We start from the raw sequence: 26,164 nt of genomic DNA, 5'->3' as shown, positions 1-26,164 counted from the left end.
GAGATCACAGCCATGAGGATCATTGTTGAGTCCATCAGAGATCACTTGATCCCATAAGTTTCACATTCAAAAACTCCAAAGGATATGTATGATGCTCTCGTAGGATTGTACTCCATCAATAACATTGGTCAGAAAATGAGTTTGAAGAATCAACTTCGTGATGTTCAAATGACGAAGGATGACACTGTTGCTTCTTATTTCATAAGAACCTCCCAATTGAGAGATCAACTTAAAGCTATTGGTGAACCAATTTCTAATACAGAGCTTGTAACTACAGCACGCAATGGTTTTCCTTTTTCATGAGATCCATTTGAACCAACATTTGTGGAAGAAAGGACGTTCCAAGTTTTGATGAATTCTGGACCTTTTGCACTAAAGAGGAATCTAGACTTGTCTCAAGAAGGAGGATTCAAAGACCTCAAGATGGTGATCAAGCATTGGCAGCTCAATCTAGGAATGCAAAAGGAAGAAGGAATTTTGGAAGGTTTCAAAAGAATGCAGGAAGAAGACTTCCTCCCTCTCAAGGAAAAAAGGATATGCCGAAAATCCAATGTTTTTGTTGCAACAAGTATGGCCACTATCAAGACAAGTGTCCTGAAGGGAATAATAACAAGAAGAGGAAGGGCAAGCATCATGCCTCAGTTGCAGACAGTGATGATGATGAGCATCCACATCAAAAGAAATCCAAGAATGACACTACAAAAGCATTAGTAGCTAATGATAAGGACAAGGATATGTTTTACTAGGTTGATAAGATTGCAAATAGATTTCAGTGATTTCTGCAAGTAGGCAAGGAGCAAGAGGGAGTTGAAAATTCCCTACAATCCTCAAAAGATAAGTACTCTATATTTGTCTTCCTTGATTATTATTGTTTTGATTTGTTAGCCTCTTGTCTTTGTTTCTTTTGCTAGGATATAACCATTCTTCCATGGCCTCCTAGTGAGGATTGCAAGTATGATGTGAAGACTACCAAGGCTCTGGCAGTAGATGGAAACTATGGAAGAACGAAGCAAGGTCTGTGGCAAGAGGATTCTCCCCAGAGTGATTCATGTTCAAGAGGGAGAAGTTGTATTGATATCTAGAAATTGTGAAGGATGTCATTGTGCCAAAATCCATGGAAAAATTACTGATGACGTCAAGGTGGATTTACAGGATCTAGCATTTGGTAAATGGCATAGATAAGTATAAAGCAAGGGTTCTCCCAGAAATAGGGAGAGGATTATGACAACATATTTGCTCCAGTTGCCAGGTACACTTCCACTAGATCTATTATAGTTATTGCTTATATTGCAGGTTGGGAATTACATCAAATGGATGTCAAAAACACTTTCCTCAATGAAGTATTTAAAGAGGAAGTGTACATAGTGCAGCCTCAAGGGTTTGAGGTTCATGAGAGGGAAACTCGTTTGCAAATTGAAGAAAATTGTGTACGGATTCAAGCAAGCACCTTGGGCTTGGTACTCTTGGATTGATGGATATTTGATGAGTCTTGGTTTTACTAAAAGTGATATTGATCAAAACTTATACTTCAGAATTGTTAAAGATGAGCTTGTGATTTTGCTACTATATGTTGATGACTTGTTTCTGACAAGAGCAAAGGACCTTGTTGCCCAGTGTAAGAGGGAGCTAATTTCCAAATTCGAAATGAAGGATCATGGTTTAATGCATTATTACTTGGGATTAGAAGTGTGGCAGAAGACAGGTGAAATTTTCCTTGGTCAAGGAAAGTATATTATTAAGATCCTTCAGAGATTCGGGATGATGCATTGCAAGTCCATGGACACTCCCATGTTGAATAATTTGAAGAAGTTGCAAGACTCTAATTCTGATTTGGTTGATCCCTCTATGCCTCATCAGTTGATTAGCTCATTAAACACTTTGTTTAACACCAAACTTGATATTTGCCATATAGTGAACACTTTGAGTCAGTTCTTGGTGGAACCAAGGCATGTACATTGGATTGCAGGGAAACATATATTGAAATATTTGCATGGCACTATTGGTTCAGTATTGAGATATGTATAGAATGGTGAACTACAATTGCATGGATTCACCAACTCGGATTGGGCTAGATGTACCAAAGATTAAAAGAGAACTTCATGATGTTGTTTCAGTTTGGGCTCTACTATGATATCTTGGATGTGCAAGAAGCAAACATCTGTTGCAATTATCACTATTGAAGCTAAATATATTGTTGCTAGTTTGGCAAGTTGTAAAGAGGTGTGGCGTTGGAAGTTACTCGCCAGACTATTTGATCTTGTGTTGGAACCGACCATGATTTATTGTGACAATCAAAGTTGTATGAAACTTTCTGAGAACCTAGTTTTCCATGACAAGTTGAAGCACATCGAGATCAAGTACCACTACATCCGAAGCAATATTCAAAAAAGAGCGGTGAGGCTCCAACACATCTCTACTGATGAACAAGTTGTTGATATTCTTAAAAAGCATTTGCCCTGGATGAAGTTCATTTACTTCAGGGATAAGCTTAGAGTGGTTGATAATCCCTTCCTTGGTGAAAGGAGTGTTTATATTGTAGCATCCATGGGTCTGGATTGCTTCCTTAGGTCATATGGTTTGATTGGGATACCACGGTTTATGGTTGGGGGATTGCCTCTATAAGCATCAAAGCCTAGATTGCTCCCTTGGTCATGGGGTTTGACCTAAAAGCCATGGAGTTTGGCTAGGGAGATTGCTTCAATAAGCATCAAAGTTGGATTGCTCCCTTGGTCATGGGGTTTGACCTGGAAGCCATGGAGTTTGGCTAAGGAGATTCGCTCCTGGATTGTTCCATTGGTCGTGGGGTTTGGCCTGGAAGCCATGGAGTTTGGATGGGGAGTTTGGCTCAGTAAGCATCAAGGCCTGGATTACTCCCCCTTTTCAAGGATTTTTGACCATATTCCCATGGGGTTTGGCTAGTGGGCTGAGCTTGTGCCTCGTAGCATTGGGTAGGTATTTACCATTCATGACATGTGACAACATGTAGGAATGGTAAAATGGGCCCAAGGTTCACCTTGAGTCAGGTGGGGTACCTAACATGTCTCTAAGCGACGACTTGTTGAGTTGGTGACCCTAGGACTAGTGGGTGACTAATTCCTCTATTGGATGTTGATGCGGGGATGCATTAAATCTTTTAACCTTTTCTTGGAATGGAGAAATTGTCTTCATCATATGTACATCTGTGGAAGTCAAGGAGAAATAGCTCCTTGGCTAAGAGGGAGTGTTGAAAAAATGTAGTTGCGGTAGGTATTTGAAGCCTACAAGTCAAAGGAAAAATAATTATTATTCGTGTTGTTCAAGTCAGCCACAGTTTGATAAGTCAGCCCCACCTCATGGAGGGGTTTGACACAGTTTGACAGGGGATCCCACCTCATGAAGGGGGTTGACCCTTGGTCAAAACCCACTTGATTAGACATGTATATATTGACATTTGACCCTCCTCATTTGGACATCACATCAATAATTTGTATGTATTCAAGGGGACTTCTGTTCACACATACGAAGGAGGAGAGAGAAAATTTTGACCAGCATTAAATTTGTTTGACCAATATTGACTTGACTTTTTTGGATGCTTTGACAGAAACTTTGACTAGCTAATTGGACCAAATCTAAAGGAATCTTTGACTGAATGTTTGACCGAATTTCTGGGCAAAAATACCTACGTTAACCAAATTGTTTTGACCACCATTACCGCAAGTCAACTAAGGTCAATTGATCGAAGTTACAAGGCCGAAATTTGGCCTCTTTCACCATAATTTATCAAGAGCAACAGAAGCTGAAATTTGGCCTATTGACCAAATTTGACTTGATGATCTGATGTTTGAATTTCTCTCTCCTTTGACCAAATTTGACTTGGAAAAGTGGTCAAATTATTTTGACTATGTTTGACTAGAAACTTTGATGTATAAATTGATTGAATTGGACAATTTTTCCCAAGAAAAGGTTGTTGGGTTTTTCCCTAGGTTTGTGTTTTTCCCAAGGTAAATTTTGTGTCTCTTGTGCCTCTTTATTTTACTGTGATCTCTAATGCCCTATTATATTTATGTCTGAAATTTTTTGAAGCGTAATTGCTTAATGATATGAAATGTGCTAAGAAAAATTGTATCATTGGAAGTAATTATCTGGCAGAAAATCGTGATTTCCTTAATTGCACACTAAAAATCAACACCAATCCTTCATGCAAAAAAGGGGAATATCAACACTAGATTGGAAGACCTAAGGAAATCATGTAGGCCACTCAATGCAAGATAATGTCCAATGGTTGAACAACTAGTTATAGTTTATCAAATCCATTGATGCATAGGCACATAATAAAAATGTCACATTGTTGTGGGAATTGTTGGATAAGTTCATCCAAGAGGTAGGTGTGTAGCAAGTTCTACAATTAGTAACTGTTGGAAACATAATCTTCTTGGGTTATGTAAATTTGGCTTATTCACTTGAGAGGAAGGTGAAAAGCATCAAAAACACCAATAGTCATGAGAATTCCATGAGACCTCTAGGAATATGAAACCAAGGATCAAAAAAATGTGTATTTATATGTACATCTTGTGAATAAGAATGTATGTCATGCTTATCAATTTGTTGTCTATCTTTGTGATTGTTTTTAACAATAATAAATAACATAGTTAACTCTATGAAAATCGATAAGTTCCTAATTGGGAGGCACCCTGCTCTAACTCCATGCACTACCCATAACTTGAGGATGTGGGCAAAATCTCCTTTACCAAGGAGGTCATTGATAAGGCTAGGGTCATCACAAAATACATATATAACCAAGCATTTGTTTTTATCCAAAAGTGGGAATTCACATGGAAAACAAGAGTTGTTGTGTCCTAAAGTCACATGTTTTGCCAACAACTTCATTTCTCTTTAGTCTTTGCACCATTGTCAATTTTAGGAGAAGCAAATGTTCATTTTTTATGAGTGGTGTGATTGTGCATTTAGCTTAAGACAGGATGGGAGAGCCATTGCTAAACTAGTGCACAATGACTCCTTCTAGGAAGCAGTGGATGAAGTGTACATGGTTAGTGAACCTTTGGAAGAAATTATTTGCTTGGTTGATCGGCATAATCCCAAAAGTGTCTCCTTATCTAAGGCGATGAAGGCAAAAGAGGCTATCCAATATTAGTACTTGGGTAAGGATGGTCTTGGGTATGAGAAATATATAACCATTTAAAATTTCAATGATCGATGGAAAAGGATGCTCCAATATCCCGTTCATGCAGGAGCAACTGTCCACAACCTTACATTTTCTCAAGCAAGATGTATAGAAACACCAACAAAGCATTTGGCTATAACATTGATGTCCAAAAAAGGGAGATTTTAATGACAACCATTAGAATTTAGAATTTTAATATACATGTTTTATTTGAAAGTTGAATTATGTACTTCTTTATTTTATATTTGCTACTAGAATTAAATGTAATATAAGTCTTTTATTTCTTCTTTGTTGCATATGTTTAATGGAGAGATTACAATGGAAATGAACTTCTATGGATTTTTTTGTCGTTCAGGAGTTGAGTCAACCTTTTAGTGCTTTAGGTTGTGAGCACAATTGGAGTGTATTTTAAAACACATCACAGAAACATAATAAGTTAGAACCCAGAAAGTACTACCCACGAAGTTTTGAACCGGTGACCATCATATTGTTGATTTTTTGTGTAGCATCAGAAGGTATTCCCAAATGCAAAAAGCCCCCCAAGATGGCCAAGGAAAATTATGGAAATGAAAATTAAAATTATTATTTTGGTCTTCATGTAGGCCCCACAAGTGAATGGGTGTGACCCTTGGTCAAAGTCCACCCATTTTTCTAGTATAAATACAAGTTGACCTCCTCCACTTTGACCAATTTAGACAACACAACACTTCTATTCTTATACTCACACATGTGAGGTCAAGGAAGACGAATTGGATTGTTTGACCACGTATAGAAGTTGTTGTTTGAATTAAGTTTGACTGAATCTAATCTGCTTCATCTTACCGAGAATCAAACTATTGTTTGACCGAGATTTTGACTATGATTGGCCACTGAAAGGAGGTTGTTTTATCCACAGAGAAATTCATACTTTGATTGCAAAGAGATCAAACTTTGACCACAAGCAGAGCTTAACCTTAGGCCGAATTTTGGATTGTTGACTAGCATTAACTTTTGGTATTTTTGGAGGTTTGACCAACCTAGACTAGCTAGTATTTGACCAAGCTTGACTGGTATCTTTGACATAGATTTTGGCCTTGTTTCCTAGAATATTTTGAACTGTAAAATCTTGTTGAAGAACAAATTTCTACTAAGAAGAAAAGTATGTTGGGTTTTCCAAGGGTAAATTTGTGTCTCTATTGTGCTTGGTTATCTCTTTATGGTCCTACTTTTTTCATTGGATTATTCTTGAGATTTTTTGTGTGTAAATGCTTATTGATATATGTGATATAAAGATAACTTGATTGGAGATCACTGGAAATTAATTAGAAGATCAATTTCTACGAAGCATTATTGTAGAACATTCAACATGGGTTCAGAGCCTTGTTAAAAGAGCAACCACTTAAGTCAACCTAAGAGACAAATGTTCAATAGCTTGACTATTTCTCTCAGAATTGAATACAAGAAAGCTAGTCTAAAACGAGAGGGAGCTAAGAAAAAAACCTCAAGTTCTTAGTTTTACTCCTTCCAGAGGATCTTAATTCTCAAGTTGGGATCATGTTTTTGCCTATATTGATTGTGGGAATAGGTGATCTCAAGATTTCATGTTTTTACCCCTTTACATTCTAACTCTTATTGGTCCTATTCCCAAAGATGCTTGCCTATACATGTCTAGCAAAGAAGTATGAAATGAAGGATAAAGGAGCGCATGCAGAGCCATTGATATCTGTTTTGGAAGCGCCAAAATCTACTTAAGTTGAAGTGCAAAGAGAGGATGATGAAATACCACTCAATATCGAGAATTGTCAAATGAATACAATAACAAGTCTCACCTTATGAAGAAGAAGTAGCCCAAGTAAACAGCAAATCTTCAAGAAGACATCGAGTTGCAGCTTATTTGCATTAGAAAGCAGGACGAGTAGATCTCTAGAAGAGGTCGAGTAACTTGTCTATTGAACGAACTATTTTATGTCTGTTTGTTGGACACAAAGGAGGTTGGACTTGAGGTTTTTGTCTATTGTTTGAAGGAAAATGAGGCTACCAAGATTCTATTTGTGCCCAGGAGGAGGGTTGAAGCCCTAGAAGTAGGTCGAAAGGCCTCGGAACTATAAACAGATGGTAGAAATGCCTCAAAATGAGTACAAGAGGGCAGAGACGCCTCAATTGGGAGCAGAGGAGATCGAAAAGTCTCAAACCTATGAGCAAAAGGGGCCAAAGTGCCTCAAGTTAGATAGGAGACCAGTGTAGGTAAGAATGAGGTTGTTGATCAAAAAGAAGGTGGTTTGCTAAGCATGTAAAGGAGCTAATCTCCTATGAATAGCAAAGGTTGCAAAGAAAGGTCAACCAACAAAGAAGGCAGTGTGTGGACAACCCTCTAAAAGTAAATAATAGTGACATTGATTGTGATCAAAAGGAAGTTACTTTAAAGCCAAAGGGACCTGCGGAGAAGCCTACCCCAGCTACTTTTATAAGAAGGAGATTCTCATGTTCACAAGTTGTTACCTATGTAACAATCTTGATGTGATTATACTTATGGTAAATGTTCTTCAAAGGTTCGAGATGTTGTGACAACATCTTTTGCTAAAACAATGACAAATCTCTTTCAAGAGACAATGATTGACTTTGTGACTATAGTGGGTATAATTTGCACATGACATGTTTGATGAAATTGCAAAGGGTATCAATAGGTGTCCTTATGCTTGTGTGGTACAAAAGATGGAAGACTTAGGGTTTGTAAACCCTACAGCATGACTTGGTGTTGATACTAGCTTGATGAACCTTTGATGTGGCCAGATAGTTCAATGAATGGCTTGCTAAGCCTAATCCACAGAATGAAGAAACTCTAGCTCTTACAAATCACGCAAGGAAGAAAAGTAGGATTAGCAACTACTCTTAAGGACGAGAAGATTACAGATGGACTTCATTGATTTTGCAAGGAGACAAGGATCAAGAGGGAATTGACAATTCCCTACAATTCTCAGCAGTTTCTTTATCAAGAGATAAGTAATTCGTATCATTCTCCCTTGATTATTGTTATTTTTCTTAGGTCAACATGTTGTCTTTGTATTTTTTGCTTGGTTGTAATTGTTTCTTCCGTGACCTCCTAAATGAGGTTGGCAAGAACATCGTGAAGGCTACCAAGGCAATGATTCTAGCAAGATCAAGTAAAACAAAGCAAAGTTTGTGACAAGAGGGTTCTCCTAGTAAGAGGGAGCAGCTACAATAGAAGGACTTGTTTGCGCAATAGAGGAAGCGGAAGTGGCGGGGGGATTTACTTCTGTGACAGTGAGAGTTTTGCCTCGAAGATTGAAATATGTTGAAATTTGGTACCGGAGGACAGGTGGTTTCCTAAGGCTTTGATCTTTGGCCTAGGGAAAAGTGTCCAAAAGAATTTAATTTTTCTCCTAAAGTGACTTTATAATTTTTTATAAAGTCAAATCTAATTTAAAAGTGACTTTAAGTGATAAAGTTACTAAAGTCTAATTTTAAAGTGACTTTTATAAAGTCAATGAAAAATTAGAAAGGAAAAGTGACTTTGGAAATAAATGACTAATTGGGTCTTTATTAAAGTGGGTGAATTAAAAAATAGAAAGTGAGATTTAAATAAGCATTTAATCTCAGCCCTAGATCTCAATCTATTTCAGCCAGTGGATTTAGGGATCATCCAAAAGTCACTTAGGGTTGGATTAAAGGAGGAAAAGGAGGAAAAAATCATTCATTCTTTCATGAGCAGATTGAGAGAGAGAGAGAGCAAGACAGCAAGGGAGATTTCTGGACAGGGAGGAGAAGGAGGCAGCAGCTTGGCACACATACTAAGGCAGCAGTTAAGCAAATCTGTACAGCTGAATGAACAAACAGTAAAAGGCAGATTTTTGCACAGAAATCGAGACAGCTGATTTTCTGCACAAAAATCGAAGTCTGTACAGTCCGTCCGTACAGTCTGTACAGCATGTCCGTACAGTCCGTACAGCCGTCTGTACCGTCCGTACAGTTGCCTATACCGTTCGTATAGTAGCCGTACAGCATTGTGTTGCTGTTTGAAAATTTCTAATGGGCTGTGAGGCTCAGAAATTGACATAAGTTGTAAATTTGCTTGTTGATTTTTGCTGAAAATTTCTCACTGTAAAAAAGGCATTTGAACAAATAAAGAAGAGCTCTCGAACTGGAATTTCCCAAGAGTTGTAGGGGGGTTTTCCAGGGTCACATTAACCAAAAATCACTGTGTCTAAATGTTTTAAATGGTTGTTTGTACCTGCTGATTTTTATTTCTGCATTTTCCAGCATTCTGTAAAATTTCCAGAATTTGTGTTTTCAGCAAAAAAAAAAATATTTTTTTTTCAGTTGTTGAATGTATGGTTATGGGAAAGGGCATTTAACTACATGGAAGAAATAAGGTGAAACTGAAAACCGGGGTGGGAAACAGAAATTTTTACATGGTATCAGAGCTTGAGTGTTGAAGTGCAGTTTGGGACAGCAAGGAAGAAAAATTACAGCCCGCTGATTTTTCACTCAGAAAATTCCAGCAAGCTGATTTTTCACAAACAGCAGTTTTATCTTTACTACAGCAGTGCTATTTTTCAATTTTAGGACAGCAGGATGTCATTGGGATTGAGAGTGGAGGATAGGTTGGATGGGCATACAAATTACAGCGTTTGGAATGAGAGAATGCAGAGTATCTTTGAGGAGGCAGAAGTCTGGGATATCATGGTGCATACCACACAGAACCCTGTTGTTGTGCCTACTGATGCTACTCAGTTGGCTGAGTATAATAAAAAGAACAACAAGTGTAAGAGGTTGATTTTAGACGGAGTCAAAGACCATTGCATTCCTCATGTGAGAGGAAAGAGAAATGCCCATGAGATGTGGACAGCATTATCCAATCTCTACCAGAATACCAATGAGAACTGGAAAATGGTCCTGAAGGAGAAGTCGAAGAACATTAAGATGGATAATGATAGTGCAGCTAGATATCTCACAAAGATTACTAATGTGAGAGATGAGTTGGCAGCAATTGGAGAGGCCATTCAACCCACTGAGTTGGTGCGGATTGCAGTGAATGGCCTCCCCGTTCATGGATGAACTTTGTTGATGGGGTTTGTGCACGTGAGACCCTTCCCACATGGGAGAGGTTTTGGGATGATTGCATTCAGACAGAGATCAGGAAAGGTCAGCTTGGGGCAGCCAAGCCAGTTGAGCAGGATGAGGATGTAGCACTGTCAGCAGGAGGCAAGAAAGGCAAAGGGAAGAAGCAGGTTTCCACAAGCAATGGTGGGGGCAAAGGCAAAGGTAAAGGTAAACAGGGTGACACACAGAAGGACTATTCCAAGGTGAAGTGTTGGAATTGTCAAAAGATGGGACACTATGCAGTTGTGTGTCCGGAGAAGAAGAAGAAGAAGGGGAAGAACCAGAACGTGGCAGCTTCAGCAGAGGTTGAGGACTTTGCAGTTCATTTTGACCGAGAGTTTGGGTTCACTACGTATGAGTCCCCTAATGCAGGATCACCTGCCACACAGGTTCAGAGGGAGCATGCTTTTCCCTCGATTAGCGGAGCATCTTCAGGTATCTGGTATGTGGACAGTGGGGCTTCACGTCACATAACAAGAGTCTGAGAGTACTTCTCAGAGCTTTCAAAGAGTGGCACTGATATTGAGGTAGTACTCGGTGATAACAGAGTTGTCAGAGCAGTCGGGGTGGGGACACTAACATTTCAGAGGGAGTCCAAACCTCCCTTGAAGGTGTCAGAGGTTCTTTATGTGCCAGGGATGAGGAAGAACCTCATATCCATCTCAGCTTTGGAGGACAGAGGATATGAGGTACTGTTCAGGGGAGGACAGGTGTTGTTGTATCCCAGGGGCACTCCAGCTGATTCAGCTAGAGTGATAGGTGTACGCCATGCAAAGGTGTACAAGTTTGCATTCCAGTCCCTTGTGGCATTGAGTAGTAGTACCGACAGCAGAGCTAGCAGTTCTGAGCTGTGTGAGATTTGGCACCGCAAGATGGGACATATGTATCATGGAGCCTTGAGGACCTTGCGGGAGATCACTACAGGTGTGCCGGATTTCAGCACTAATCACTTTGATACTTGCAGAGGATGTGCGATGGGCAAGTTTGCCAAATCCCCTTTTCCCAGCAGTGACAGCAGAGCGACTGGGATACTTCATTTGATTCATTTTGATGTGAGCGGTCGGTTGTCTCATGTTTCCTTGAGTGGATATGAGTACTATGTTTTATTCATTGATGATCACTCCAGGAGGACTTGGATTTATTTCTTGAAGACCAAGAGTGAGGTCTTCAAGCTGTTTCAGGAGTTTAGAGCTCTTGTGGAGACACAGACAGGTCGGAAGATCAAGTCCCTGAGGTCAGACAATCGGGGAGAGTACACCCTTGGAGAGTTTGTTGACTATTGTGCGGAGGCAGGCATTAGGAGGGAGTTCATTGTTCCTTACAACCCCCAGCAGAACAGGGTTGTGGAGAGGAAGAACAGATCCATCGTAGGGGCTGCCAAAGCCATGTTACATGATCATGGGTTGCCATTGTTCTTGTGGGAAGAGGCCTGCAACACTGCTGTTTATTTGCAGAACATGAGTCTGCATTGTGCCTTGGGGCACATGACTCCGGAGGAGGCTTTTCCTGGGAAGAAGCCTGATATTGGTCATCTTCGCATATTTGGGTGCATCACATACTCCTACATACCCAAGGAGAATAGGACCAAACTAGAGCCCACCGTAGAGAAGGGTATCTTTGTGGGCTACAGTGAGACCTCAAAGGCCTTTCGGATTTACATTCCTGCATAGAGGAGAGTTGTTGTTAGGCGAGATGTGAAGTTCGAGGAGGACAGGGCCTTCAGGAGGTCACAGGAGTTAGAGTATCTGGATCAGCCAGACCCTCAACAGCAATTGAGTCAGTCACAGGGATCCAGTGGGCAGGGATCAGGAGGATCTGGAGGTACATCTACGAGGATGTCAGGTCCGTCAGAGAGCAGTGGCTCACCAAGCCAGAGGGTTGGTGCTCCGGGCAGCATGCAGAGCAGTTCACAGAGCAGTTCACTAGGGAGTCCACTGATGGACAGTTCACACGGTACCTCAACTTCTACAGGTTCAGGTGCAGGCAAGAGGACAGCAGATAGACAGTCAGGAGTTCAGGCTCCTGATGATGATGGGGAGGAGTTTCATTCTCCTATGGGAGAAGTGTACTCAAAGAAGAGGAAGCCCAAGTGGCTTCAGGACACCTTGAGAGATGCCACATCTGTTGCTGAGCCGAAGAGGCCGGTCAGAGAGAGTAGACCACCTGAGAGGTTTTGTAGTTGTATGGCAATGGTTACTAGCATCCTTGACTCTGAGCCTTCTAGCTATGAGGACGCATCTAGCCAGCAGGTCTGGAGAGAGGCCATGCAGGAGGACTATTCTTCTATCATGAAGAATGATGTTTGGGAGGTGGTGCCGAGGCCTGAGGGAAAATCCGTGGTTACTTCCAGATGGATTTACAAGGTAAAGCATGTTGCAGATGGCAGCATTGAGAAATTCAAAGCGAGGTTTGTGGCTAGAGGGTTCTCCCAGGTAGAGGGAGTTGATTATGAGGAGACCTTCGCTCCCGTGGCTCGATATAATTCGATCCTCTCCATTATATCGATAGCAGCAGAGATGGGTTGAAAGATCCACCAGATGGATGTGAAGACTGCATTTCTCAATGGCTTCATACAGGAGGAGGTGTACATTGAACAGCCACAGGGCTTTGAGGTGCATGGGAAGGTGTCCCATGTGTGCAGACTGAAGAAGGCCCTCTATGGCCTGAAGCAAGCTCCCAGAGCTTGGTACTCCAAGATAGATACATACTTGCAGGGGATGGGTTTCACAAAGAGTGAGGCAGATCCGAACCTTTACTTTATTGTGATAGGTGAGGAGCCTCTCATTCTGGTGTTGTATGTGGATGACTTGGTCATTACAGGCGCAGAGAGACTCATAGAGCACTGCAAGAGAGATCTTGCGGCGGAGTTTGAAATGAAGGACATCGGCTTGATGCATTACTTTTTGGGTTTGGAGGTGTGGCAGGAGGAGGGGCATTTCTTCCTGGGGCAGAGGAAGTATATTGTGGACATCCTTGGCAGATTCCACATGGAGGATTGTAGACCCATGTCGACACCGATGATCACCAACTGGAAGAAGCTTCATGCTTCGGATTCTGAGTTGGTGGATCCCACATTGTACAGGCAGTTGATTGGTTCCTTGATGTATTTGGTCAACACTATATCAAACATTTGCTTTGCAGTCAACACGATGAGTCAGTTTATGTGTGAGCCTAGAAAGGTTCATTGGGTGGCTGCAAAACACATTTTGCGGTACTTGCAGGGGACAGTGGATTATGGTCTGGACTACAGGCAGGGGGATGGAGTGAGATTGGCAGGTTACATTGATTCTGATTGGGCAGGTTGTGCTTCTGATAGGAAGAGCACTTCAGGGTGCTGTTTTGGGTTGGGTTCAGCAGTAGTGTCATGGTTCAGCCGGAAGCAGCAGTCAGTAGCATTGAGTTCAGCGGAAGCAGAGTATATGGCAGCCAGTCTAGCTAGTTGTGAGGCCATCTGGCTTCGCAAGATGTTGTTTGGCTTATTTGGTCAGCCGTTGAGACCTTCAGTGATTTATTGTGATAATCAGAGTTGCATTAAACTCACGAAGAATCCAGTATTTCATGATAGGTCAAAGCATATCGGGATCAAATATCATTTCATTAGAGACTGTGTTCAAAAGGGTGCTGTGAAGCTTGAGTATATTCCCATTGATGAGCAGGTTGCAGATATTCTTACCAAAGCCTTACCACGGGGCAAGCATGACTACTTCAGAAACAAGATGGGTGTGGTGAGGAACACCTTTCTCGGTAAGAGGGAGTGTTGAAATTTGGTACCGGAGGACAGGTGGTTCCCTAAGGCTTTGATCTTTGGCCTAGGGAAAAGTGTCCAAAAGAATTTAATTTTCTCCTAAAGTGACTTTATAATTTTTTATAAAGTCAAATCTAATTTAAAAGTGACTTTAAGTGATAAAGTTACTAAAGTCTAATTTTAAAGTGACTTTTATAAAGTCAATGAAAAATTAGAAAGGAAAAGTGACTTTGGAAATAAATGACTAAGTGGGTCTTTATTAAAGTGGGTTGAATTAAAAAATAGAAAGTGAGATTTAAATGATCATTTAATCTCAGCCCTAGATCTCAATCTATTTCAGCCATTGGATTTAGGGATCACCCAAAAGTCACTTAGGGTTGGATTAAGGGAGGAAAAGATCATTCATTCTTTCATAAGCAGATTGAGAGAGAGAGAACAAGAGAGCAAGGGAGATTTCTGGACAGGGTGGAGAAGGAGGCAGCAGCTTGGCACACATACCAAGGCAGCAGTTAAGCAAATCCGTACAGCTGAATGAACAAACAGTAAAAGGCAGATTTTTGCACAGAAATCGAGGCAGCTGATTTTTTGCACAAAAATCAAGGTCTGTGCAGTCCGTACAGCATGTTCGTACAGTCCGTACAATTTTCAATACCGTCTGTACCATTCGTACAGTAGTCGTACAACATTGTGTTGCTGTTTGGAAATTTCCAGTGGGCTGTGAGGCTCAGAAATCGAGATAAGTTGTAAATTTGCTTGCTGATTTTTGCTGAAAATTTCTCACTGTAAAAAAGGCATTTTCAGAAATAAAGAAGAGCTCTCGAACTGGTTTTCCCCAAGAGTTGTAGGGGGTTTTTCCAGGGTCACATTGACCAAAAATCACTGTGTCTAAATGTTTTAAATGGCTGTTTGTACCTGCTGATTTTTATTTCTGCATTTTCCAGCATTTTGTAAAATTTCCAGAATTTGTGTTTTCAGCAAAAAAAAAAAAAAATTTTTTTTTTTTTTTCAGTTGTTGAATGTATGGTTATGGGAAAGGGCATTTAACTACATGGGAGAAATAAGGTGAAACTGAAAACCGGGGTGGGAAACAGAAATTTTTACAAAATAAAGGATTCTGGCAAATACACTATTTCTTGGCATTGGAATCCCACGATGTATACGCAATTGATCAGATTTGAGAAATACCTGGTTAACACTAGGCCAGATATTTACTTTGCAATGAACATCCTAAACCAGTTTATGGTTGAGCCGAGGCATATACAGCAGATATCTACAAAGCATGTGGTACCTACATTATACAATGGGATGTGGTCTAAGATATGTCTCATGAGGTGAAGTAAGTCTTTGCAAGAATATCACAAGTCATGAAGCAATGAGGCTTCAGAAGCCAGAAGGACATGGTCATATCACTTCATCTGAGACATGATGCAAAGAGGAGCAGTAGAGCTCCAAATACATATCCACAAATAAGTAGATTGTGGACAAAGACAAGCTTAGTTTGATGTTGAATGTCTCCCTCATTGGAAAGGAATGATGAGGTCTTTGCAGGATTGGGTTGATCATCTCCTAAAGACATAAAGGACTTTGGCACGCTCATAAAGGACTTTGACTAATAGGAGATAAATACATTCACTTTTGAAGCCAGGACTTGCCTTCCAAAAGGACCTAGCTAAGTCATAATGGAATTTGACAAGAAAGGTGAATGACCCAAGGAAATTACAGGAGCAATTATACGACACATTCACCTCTAAAGCCAGAAGGACTTGGCTAGGTAGACCAAGGTGAATGTCCCAGGGAAATTAGAGGATTGGACATATCTTCTCCTTAGAAGCCAAAAGGACTTGGCTATGTCAACTGAAGGAGATAGATGTAATTCACCTTTAGAGCCAAAAGGACTTGGTTATGTCGACCGGAGGAGATAGATGTAATTCACCTTTAGAGCCAAAAGGACTTGGCTAGGTCATAAAGGAATCTGACTAGAAAGGTGAAAGGTCCAAGGCAAATTCTCTCCCAAGAAGCTAAAAAAAATCGGATGCCTAGGCTAAGTCATGACCAAAAGCAATTGATACATTTGCCTAAGGAGCAACAAAGGACTTTGGCCAAACCTAAATATATGAGGAGTTACATTACACCCTCCAGCATGGAGTTATCTATAGACATGCATCCATATGGCAAGCTCATGAACTTTTTTTAAGGAGAAATATCAACAAGGAAAATTTGTTGCAGAAGATACTCCTCTAAGACGGAGTGTTGACTTTTTGTGTTGCAACGGGAGGTATTCCCGCATGCTAGTTATGGAAATGAAAATTAAAATTATTATTTTGGGATTCATGTAGACCCAAAAAGTCAATTCGGCCCCACAAGTGAATGGATGTGACCCTTGGTCAAAGTCCACCCTATTTGTCAAGTATAAATACAAGTTGACCTCCTCCACTTTGAGCAATTCAAACAACACAACATACACTTGGATTGTTTGACCAAGTATAGAAGTTGTTGTTTGACCTAAGTTTGACCAAATCTAATTTGTTTCATCTGACCAAGAATCAAGCTATTGTTTGATTGAGATTTTGACTAAGATTGCCCACTTAAAAGAGGTTGTTTTGTCCATAAAGAAATTTAGACTTTGACCTCAAAGAAATTGGACTTTGACTGCAGCTAAGCATAGGTCCGAGCTTGACCTCAGACTGAATTTCAAACTATTGACCAGCATTTTCTTTTGGTATTTCTGGAGGTTTGACCAGCCTGGACTAGGTGGTATTTGACCAAGTTTGGCAGGTATCTTTCACCTAGATTTGGGCACAAATTCCTAGAATATTTTTGAACTATAAATATTGCTAGAGAACAAATTTCTCCTAAGAATAAAAGTTTATTCCCTTAGTCAGGGACCTCCAAAAATTAATTCTTCTAGAACCCAAGAACTTTACCTTTGAAGAACTTAATTTTCCCTATGACACAAAATTAATTAAACTTTTTGTTGAGGATTTTAAAATAATTTTGCCAAAATTTTAAATTAACTGACTGATGAGGGAATTACTAATTTTTCCAACCCTCTAATATTTAGCCATGGTGTCTAATTATGAGGGACCATGCACCAAATATTTTTTACATGAAGATATTACAATTTAATACGTGAAGAGGGAACACCCATTCGTTATAAACCCTCAAATATCTACCCAATTTTGCGACTCAAAATATGATCCAGTAGACCAAGTAATTTGTAATAAAATAATCTAGCCAATTAGCTAGGATTATTCCCAAATTATTTTTGCAAGGACTCGATAAAAAACACTAGGACTCACTTAATATATTGACGACAAAATCCACCCTAAATTTGGGGTGAGATTGGAGAGAAAAACTCTGTCAATCATCTATGTCTAGAGACACAAATGAATTAGTGAGACAAAAAACCTCCTAGGATAGAAATGGTCACCAAAATACTATGTTTACCTAGGTTGTTACATACATGATGGTCTTACTAAGATCATTTACATTATAACCATGCAGATGGGTTTACATCTTTAACAAATTTCCAACTGATGATGAAATTTGAATGATGCGAACACGAGAACATGACAGATCCCTTTTGCAAAAAAAGGGGTGTATTGCTTTGGGGTCATTGACACACAGTGGTCAACAGTATGGCAGGTTTGGATTCATTGAACACTTAAATTTTCCTAAACAAGAGTCCCAATCTGCTGAAGTGCTAAGAAAGGTAAAATTCAATCAAAAATGTTGATCAAATTACTGGCTGCTTTATTAGTTTCCAACTTTCCAAACAGATTAGAATTTAAAAGTTACACATAGTCAGAGTCATAAGAAAATAAATTGGCTATGGAGAAATGAAAGTCTGACACAGACTAAGACATTTCAAGACACTACCAGGTCGACCAGGGTAAACCCTTTACTTGAGCAAATTAATTGGTGTTACGAAAGAGATGGGCAAAAAAATGATTAATAGTTCAGTTTCTACATATAGGTTATTCCTATTTCAACCAAGCTTCAAAACTCAAAGGTGGGGAATCAATAGTCCCAAAAGAGGTTGTGGGTATCTCTTGCTGAAGGCTTTGCAAACTCTTTAGTTTGAAGGACAATTAACTTCCCCGACCTCATTTCCCTTTCAGATTCCTAAGCTCTAACTTCACCACTTTCATTAGAATCTAACATCTGGATTTAAAAGGAAAGTAGAATCTGGAGTTTTCATATGTCGTCCCTATACAAAAAATCCAAGAAAATTCTCATCAACATAACAAAACACCCCAGAAAAACAATGGTAAACAGAGAGGCATCAGAAATACCAAATACTTCAATGCCCGTAGATTGAAGCCCTTTGTATTTGATAAATGATCTAAAAGACGTCCTGGAGTTCCTACCTGTTCGAAACATGCAGTAAAAATGTTAGATTTTATATTCCTTTAATTTGCAAGTAAATAAATTTTGCAGTGACTTTGACAGTAAATCAAAAGAAAATGCAGGAGAGCTAATGAAATAATCAAGATCTCTCACATATTGCAATCAAGAAATCAAGAGTTGATTGATAAACTATAAACAACTGCACTGCAAGTCCATAACAAGCATTCCAAGGCATTAAAGAAATGATGCACAAATTCATCGAAAAATGATTTAGGATCAAACTTCAAGTCTTCAACATGAGAAATGTGTTCTTTCTCAAACATAATACCATCTTTAACAGTATCTCTCTAGTCTAGACAGTCTTAAGATAAGCAAGTCCGGTTCCTTTCCAAAGCCCTCAAGCCATTTAACAGACCAATACGCAAGACAGATTTCAACTGAAGAAATCTCCCAAAATCTGTCACTATCTAGAAAGCATTACTATTCATAACAGAGATGGTGTGGTCTTTCTCAAACATACTACCATCTTTAACAATATCTATCTAGTATAGAGAGTCTTCAGATAAACATGCCAGATGCCTTACCAAACCCCTCAAGCCATTGAACAGATCAATAGGCAAGACAGATTTCAACTGGAGAAATCTCCGAAAATCTATCAATATCTAGAAATCATTACCATTCAACAAGCTTCTAGTCTTACAGTAGCTCAATTGACCATTAACAAACTCCAACTAGATTATTGGTTGTGTGTCTCCCCTAACCCAACAGAAATTCCCATCCTTCATAAGCCTTAAGGTGACATTCCCTATCAGCTGCTCTCTCTAAACTGCCGATATCATAATAGGATTCAGGAATTGTTTGATCAGTAAGGAAGGATATACTATAGACACATTTTATACTAATATACTAGAGACTTGAATATCAAGACTGCATATCAAGATGGCAAATACATACCAAAGGAACTGTCAAATTCCATTAAGACCACGCACACATAAAGGACCTTGAGTAAAATATCTTAGACCATTTAAGTAGAAAACGTTTGCCTTTCACATGGTGACCTGACTGATGTATATGTTGGTAACATCCTTCAACTATCTCTACCATTAAACAATTATAGACTGTTAGATTCTGGAGCACCAATTGCAGCAGTAAATGATAAACCTTAGTAAAACTAATGTTACACTGTTCTAGACTTACGAAGAGAGCTTCCCACATCTACACTTCTCTTCAAGATGCATCCAAGTAGACATTGTGTCTTATGTAGTCGCACACATATTTCTATCTTTCCACCTTTGGAATTCCCTGTGTACTACAGCCTTGACAGGGTAAGAATTACACTTCCCTCATTTCAGGAGATACAATTCCATTTTCAAGAGATTCGCAATAAGAGCCAAATCTTTGAATGCTTAGTGAGGCCTCTTTATTGACTCACTAATATGCTGTGCTAGATGTATTCACTAATCTTCATTGACCATTTTCCATGACATCCAGCAATTACTGATCTTTGCATTTCTTTATTTCATAACAGGTGTGTATAGTAGTAGTAAGCAACCAGATTGTGTGAATAAATTTAAGAATATATATGCATATCAAACTGCACAGCTTTTAAACAAAAAACACCCCAGCTAGAAATTGGTAGGAAAATATGAAAAAGTGAATGTCTGATAAAACTGACTAGCAATAAACATTCCTGGAGTCTAACTCTCCAACATGATATTACAATTTGTAAATCAGACGTCTTGCACATGGATATAGGTCCTTAACCAAAAGATCAATCATCAAACTAGGGCGGTACCCACTATCATTATTTTGCCATCATTCCCATAGTGTGCAAAATAAACTTGTTACATCATAGCAACACCAAGGAGGTGAATGGATTATGGAACAACACACCCTTGACATTCTAGAAGAAAATGTGGGAGGGCACTGCTTGACTAAAATAATGTTAAAACTTAATAATGTGTTAAGGTACAGAACACTGGTCAAAAGCATCAAGTTTCAATGAAACTTGACTTTGAAAGTCAAATATACATGTGCATGAACTGACAAAACAATGCCCATTCAATATTCAAAATTCTAAGATATGGAATGTCCAATGGCATAGTTGTAAAGACAATTGGGATGAGGTTATTTGGTCTGGGTAACACTTAGATTTGCACCCATTTCTCTGCATAACAGGCATTGGAAGAGAGAGACATCTTAAGTGTGTAGGGCTGAGTTTGCTATAAGAATAATAACAGGCATCAATTATGTCCTCTATACAGTAACAAAGTTAGTTTTCGGGGTTAATCCGCAAGTGGTTACACCATGTTTGGGACTGCTTCATGAGATTCAGGATACATGGTGTATGATCAGCCCCGAAATTGTCCATCATGGATTCGCACATGACAGATGGTCCATGATGGATTTGTTCATTGTAGATGGCTTACTCAATGGTTGTTTGACCTAAGTTAGGTGCCTACATGATATTCTTTCAAAGGGTGTTGGAGATATTATGATAGCTTTTGTGACATTCTACATGATGACCACATGGAGATGGTCACCTTCTAGGAAGACACCCTACTTAGGAGGAGAATTTTGCATCCTATAGGGCATTGACGAAGGCCGTGAGAGGAATGTCCATCTTATCCCTAGTGGCATCAACATCATGCATAATGGCTCTAATTTCATAGGCTACAGCCAGGAGGTCCTTGTCTTTCAACTCAAGGTTGAAGAGTTTGACCATCAACTGAACAAATTCCAATTCTAACTGTGAGTCGTATAGTTCTTTCCACTTCTTCAATGCACCATAAGAATTTTTAATTGAAACTATATGACGACTTACCTCTTCACTTATAGAAACAACAATCAGGGCATAGGCTTTGTTGTCTTTGTTCTCCCAAATGGCTCTTTATCTAATGTGGGCTTGGTAGATGCATTTTCATTCTCTACTTCACAAATGCCTTACCACTCATTAAAAATGAGGGTGTGCCTGATCTTTCTAGACCATTCTCAGTAATTCTCCTTTCCAGTCAGCACTACGCCAACAATGGACATCAGGGAATGCATCTTCAAACAGAGCTTTCTCAAGGAAAAAACACTGCACTAATAATAATCTCTGATGGAAAAAAATATCTCTACAGTCAATAATGACTTTTGTTTGAATTTCAAACTGCTGCCAACACTAGAATAATAACTTCATATTTAATTTGTTAAACATTTGTTCTTCCACTCATCTTAGTGCAATATTTGAAATTATTTCAAAATACTACATGCAATACATGTCCTTTTAGTCTCCATACGCTTGTATATCTTACATTCAACTAACAAACCTTATTTTAGTTTGAGGAGAATTTAACCTAAACATATACAAATGGGCAAATTCATAATGCGTTGAGCACTTCGATGAACCATTGGACCGAGATATTTGAGAACATAAATTCATCTTTTGCCTTTGGTAAGGGTTGAAAGCGAGCTTTGCCTAGGGATACAAAATTGAACCAAACTGTGAGACCCGAGTTCATGGTCATAACAACCAAAGGAAACATTATTGTGAGAGAGGAATCTCTGATACCAAGACAGGGTGACAGGTAACAACACAGAATGGAAACAGAAGTGGCAGCTTGATCGTCTCGATAGATTCAATCACACAAAAACATATCATGAATTTGATAATGAGATTCCACATCTTGAAGGGGGGCTCCCTATTTTAAATCAATCTATGGAATCTCCTTCTGAAGCATTGTCTCCACCTCATGAATTCCCAGCCGCTTCTTCAAATCAAGGAAGACCCTTCGAGTGATGTGATTGAAAGGATTGGAAGGCTAAATCTTGATGCAGCCCTATCTCAATCAATGGAGCTACCTGGACCATCTCGGAAAGGTCCCCCAAAATGGCTCACCAAAACACTTGAAAGTGTTCATCCAAATGAGATCGAAAAGACAAAAACCAAAGGTTCGACCAGAGAAGATAGAGGTGATGTAGATAATTTTGATTCAATTGATGCAGATGACATGGATATTTCATATGATTGTGAATTTAATTTATCTACGAACTTTGAACCAACTTCTTTTAAAGCAGTTGCTTCTCATGATGAATAGAATGAAGCAATGCAAATGGAGTATGATTCTTTCATCAAAAATGGAACATGGAAGTTGGTGGACCCTCCATTCAAAACCAAATCAATTCGCAGCAAGTGGGTCTATAAGAACAAGTACAAATCAGATGACTCACATAACAAGCACAAAGCAAGGCTCATGGCAAAAGTATTTGCACAGAAAGAAGGCGTTGATTATGAAGAGACTTTTGCCCCCACAACAAAATGGGCCACCATCCGAACTCTCTTCACCTTTGCAACTTAGAATGGATGGAAAGTTCATCAAATGGATGTGAAGACTGCTTTCTTAAGTGGAGACTTCAAAGAAAATGTCTTTGTGGCTCAACAGGAAGGTTTTATTGTAAAGGAGAAAAGAATAGAAAGATAGTAAACTTATCAAATCTTTATATGGCCTAAAGCAAGCATTGTGAACCAACTTTAATCTCGATGACACAACTCTGTTTTTCAAGAAAGTTGGAAAATTTTTTGTATATCATGTGGTTTATGTAGATGATATATTAATAACAGGGAACAATCAAAACTATATTACATCCATAAAGAAATAATTCAAGAAGAGCTTTGAGATGAAAGATTTGGGTCACCTTCAAAACAACTTGAGCATTGAAGTGACACAACATCCAACGTATATATTCCTCTCTCCAAAGAAGTACATGGGAGAATTGTTGAACGGGTTTGGCATGGTTGAATGCAATCCCTTTATCTACTCCGATGGAATAGAATCTAAAGCTCACATCAAAAGAAGGAAATGAATTTGAGGATGCGGCCAAGTACAGACAGCTTGTGGGAAGTCCAATCTATGTCACCACTACCAGAACAGATATTTCATTTACTATTGAAATTCTTTCCAGATTTACACAAAACCCTTGTGAAGGACATTGGTCTACTACAAAAAGGGTTCTAAAGTACCTGAAAGGAACTCAAGACTTTCGACTCAAATTTTCACAGGTGCATGACTTCATCTTAATTGGATATTCTGACTCAAACAACCATGGACACAAAGAAAATGGAGTATCTACTTAGGCTATATTATGAGTCTTGGATCAAGAGTTGTCTCCTAAAAGTCACGCAAACAGTCAGTTCCAGCAGATTCCACCAGTGTTTTACGACTCCGACTCGGCCGAGGATCGACTCCGACTCCGACTCCGACTCGGTAATGACTCGGCCGGCTCGATTTCAATGACTCGGTCATTGTAAAAAATACATTAAATATTTATTTTTTTTATAAAAAAACATAATTTTAAAGATTTTCATTCATGTTTCCAAACACACAGCATTATAATATAGATGGAGAGCTGAGAGATTTAACTTTACCAAAAATCCATTATCATTGAGAGAAAGCTCTAAGGTTTCAGAGGCTGTCTTTGGTGAGCTTCTTCCTGTGACAGATGAATACGGTTATAATGGATTTGAGGACTTTGATAAGTACTTAAAATCTTTAATGAAAGGGCAGGATAATTCAAATAGCTCAATATCACTACCTGCTGTTGATGAAATATTTGATGCATTAGGACCTGTTTCTAGGAATGGACAAGATCATGTTATCTGGGATGATATGTTTATGCCATTGGGAGATGGAAGCAGTGCAAATTTTTCCTCTTATTCGTTTGGAGTTTCTGCTGGCACAGCAAACCCCTCTGATCCGTCCATAGATAGGAGCCTCCAGGGAGGGATTTTTTCTGAGAGGAAGTCTGAACATCTTTTAGATGCTGTAGTAGGCTAGTAGCTAACATACGTGCACCACTAAATCAGAGCACACATGACAATATGTCAACTGAGCATACAGTCTCAAAATTAAGCAGTGCACCTTCTCTATACAGTGCCTCAGTTAAGGCTGATTCTTGTTCAACTGGACCATTGATTGGTTGCGAGCAAAAGCAATCTGAGTTTGTAGGCCATTCCCAGACTGGAGATGATGCTGATATAAAAAAATTGCAAAACTCTTTAACAGATGAATACCAGCGAGAAAGAGTTGTAAAAAGATCACTGCATGATTGTTCTTTAAAGTTTCAGCCAAGTTCTTGGGCTGAAGATTGTCATAGTGCAAAGTGCGAAAATATGGGGCTTGCTCATACAAAGAAGTCAGATGAGCCAGTCAAAGTGAATAGGAAAAGAGCCAAACCTGGTGAGACCGTGAGAGTACCAGACCAAGGCCTAAGGATAGACAGCAGATTCAAGATCGAGTTAGAGAGCTGAGAGATTTAACTTTACCAAAAATCACAAAAAAAAGTGAATTTTTTTTAACTGTTTTGCTGCCCAGCCGTCTTTCATTGACTCGGCCTGGTCAATACGGACCCGGCCTGGTTGACCGAGTCAACTATGACTCGGCCTAGTCATTGGATGACTCGGCCGATTCATAGTTGACTCGGTCAACCGAGCCGGGTTGCTGGCCTGGTCACAAAATTTTTTTATGGCTCAGTATGACTCGGCCGTTTCCGAGTTGAGCCGGCCTGGTTGTAAAACAATGGATTCCACAACAAAGGCACAATATGTGGAGGTTGCAGAAAAAACAAAAGAGATTGTATGGCTCAAGAAAATTGTTGAAGACTCAGAGGAGAAACAAGTAAATTATATTCCTCTTTTGATTGGCAATATGTTTGCAATCAAGTTGCCCAAGAATCCCAAATTCCATGATCGAACCAAGTACATCAAAACAAAGTATCATTTGATTCAATGTCATGTAGAGGCCAAGACTATTCATCTAAGACATTGCTCGACAAATTAGTTAATTGCAAACATCTTCACCAAAGCACTTGGCAGAGAAAAGTTTGAAAAAATCGAAATAATGCTTGGGCTCACTAACACCCCTTCAGATTAAGGGGGGATTGTTGGACACTTAATCGTTAGGGATTTGGTGATGTAGTGAACCAGGGTAATTCTTCCCTAGGATTTCTTAGGGTACTAGGGTTTCAACATTTTCTTCTCCTTAGGGCACTCCTCCTTATAGTATTGTACTAAGCTCTCCTTCTTTCTTTGATAGAGTAGCAATAGAAGTTGCTTTTGCAGTACCACTATGTTTTAATATTGAATGTATTTTTGAGTCCCATTGTCCTACTTAGTGTGGTCATTCATTAGAAATTAATTAAATCATCTTATCTTATCTTACGAGGTGCAGCCTAGGTTTCACTTTCAAACATCATTCTTGTAATGCTTGTGCGCCAGTCCCTTCAAATATCAAATCTTCCAGTTTTAGGTTGTGAATAGAATTATAAATGTTTGTGTCTAGGATTCAATATTGTCATGGTAATAAATCCAGTGTCTACTACCTTAACAGCCTTGTGATTCAAAGTTCCAGAATAGAACTGCCTATAGTTGTTTGTCATTATCATAAGTTATGTATAGAAGATTTTCATTCATCTCAAGCCTCATTTCAAGTCCATCATGCAAGTAGTCTTCAAGTCACATCTCAAGATGGTTCCAGTCGTTTAATTTTGAAGCAATGCATTATGATCTTTAAGGATTGTGATCTTGAAACAATGGTAGAAAGGTTATTAAGCTACTTTTCGTTGGAAAATGCAATGTGGCAATTATTATTTCAAATTTTCCTTGTTCCTTAATACTTGCTTGTGAACTTTATTTATCTTCTTATGTTTCTTTATTAGATATTTTCATCAAATAAATATCAAGGTAAAAACAGAAAGAACAATGGGCACAGATATTAGACTCCAAGCCAAGGCAAAACCCCTCCAAGGGAAAACCCAAAAAATCCCTTCTC

At 39.2% G+C, this 26,164-nt stretch overlaps 1 protein-coding gene across 1 annotated transcript in view; it reads right to left on the bottom strand.

Annotated features, from left to right (window-relative positions):
• Nucleotides 1–26,164, bottom strand: part of LOC149138249 (DEAD-box ATP-dependent RNA helicase 10-like) — a 263,262-nt gene that overhangs the window by 87,786 nt on the left and 149,312 nt on the right. Inside the window, exon 3 of the mRNA XM_089450307.1 lies at nucleotides 18,302–18,376. Coding sequence (XP_089306433.1) covers nucleotides 18,302–18,376 — 75 coding nt within the window. The remainder of the gene's footprint in view (nucleotides 1–18,301; nucleotides 18,377–26,164) is intronic.

This window comes from Pinus tabuliformis, chromosome X (assembly GCF_031772625.1).
Source record: "Pinus tabuliformis cultivar Carrire ecotype Pingquan chromosome X, CPIR1, whole genome shotgun sequence".
NCBI classification, from domain to species: domain Eukaryota; kingdom Viridiplantae; phylum Streptophyta; class Pinopsida; order Pinales; family Pinaceae; genus Pinus; species Pinus tabuliformis.
Note: the sequence above shows the minus strand (reverse complement) of the source record. Positions and strands in the feature narration are given on the sequence as shown.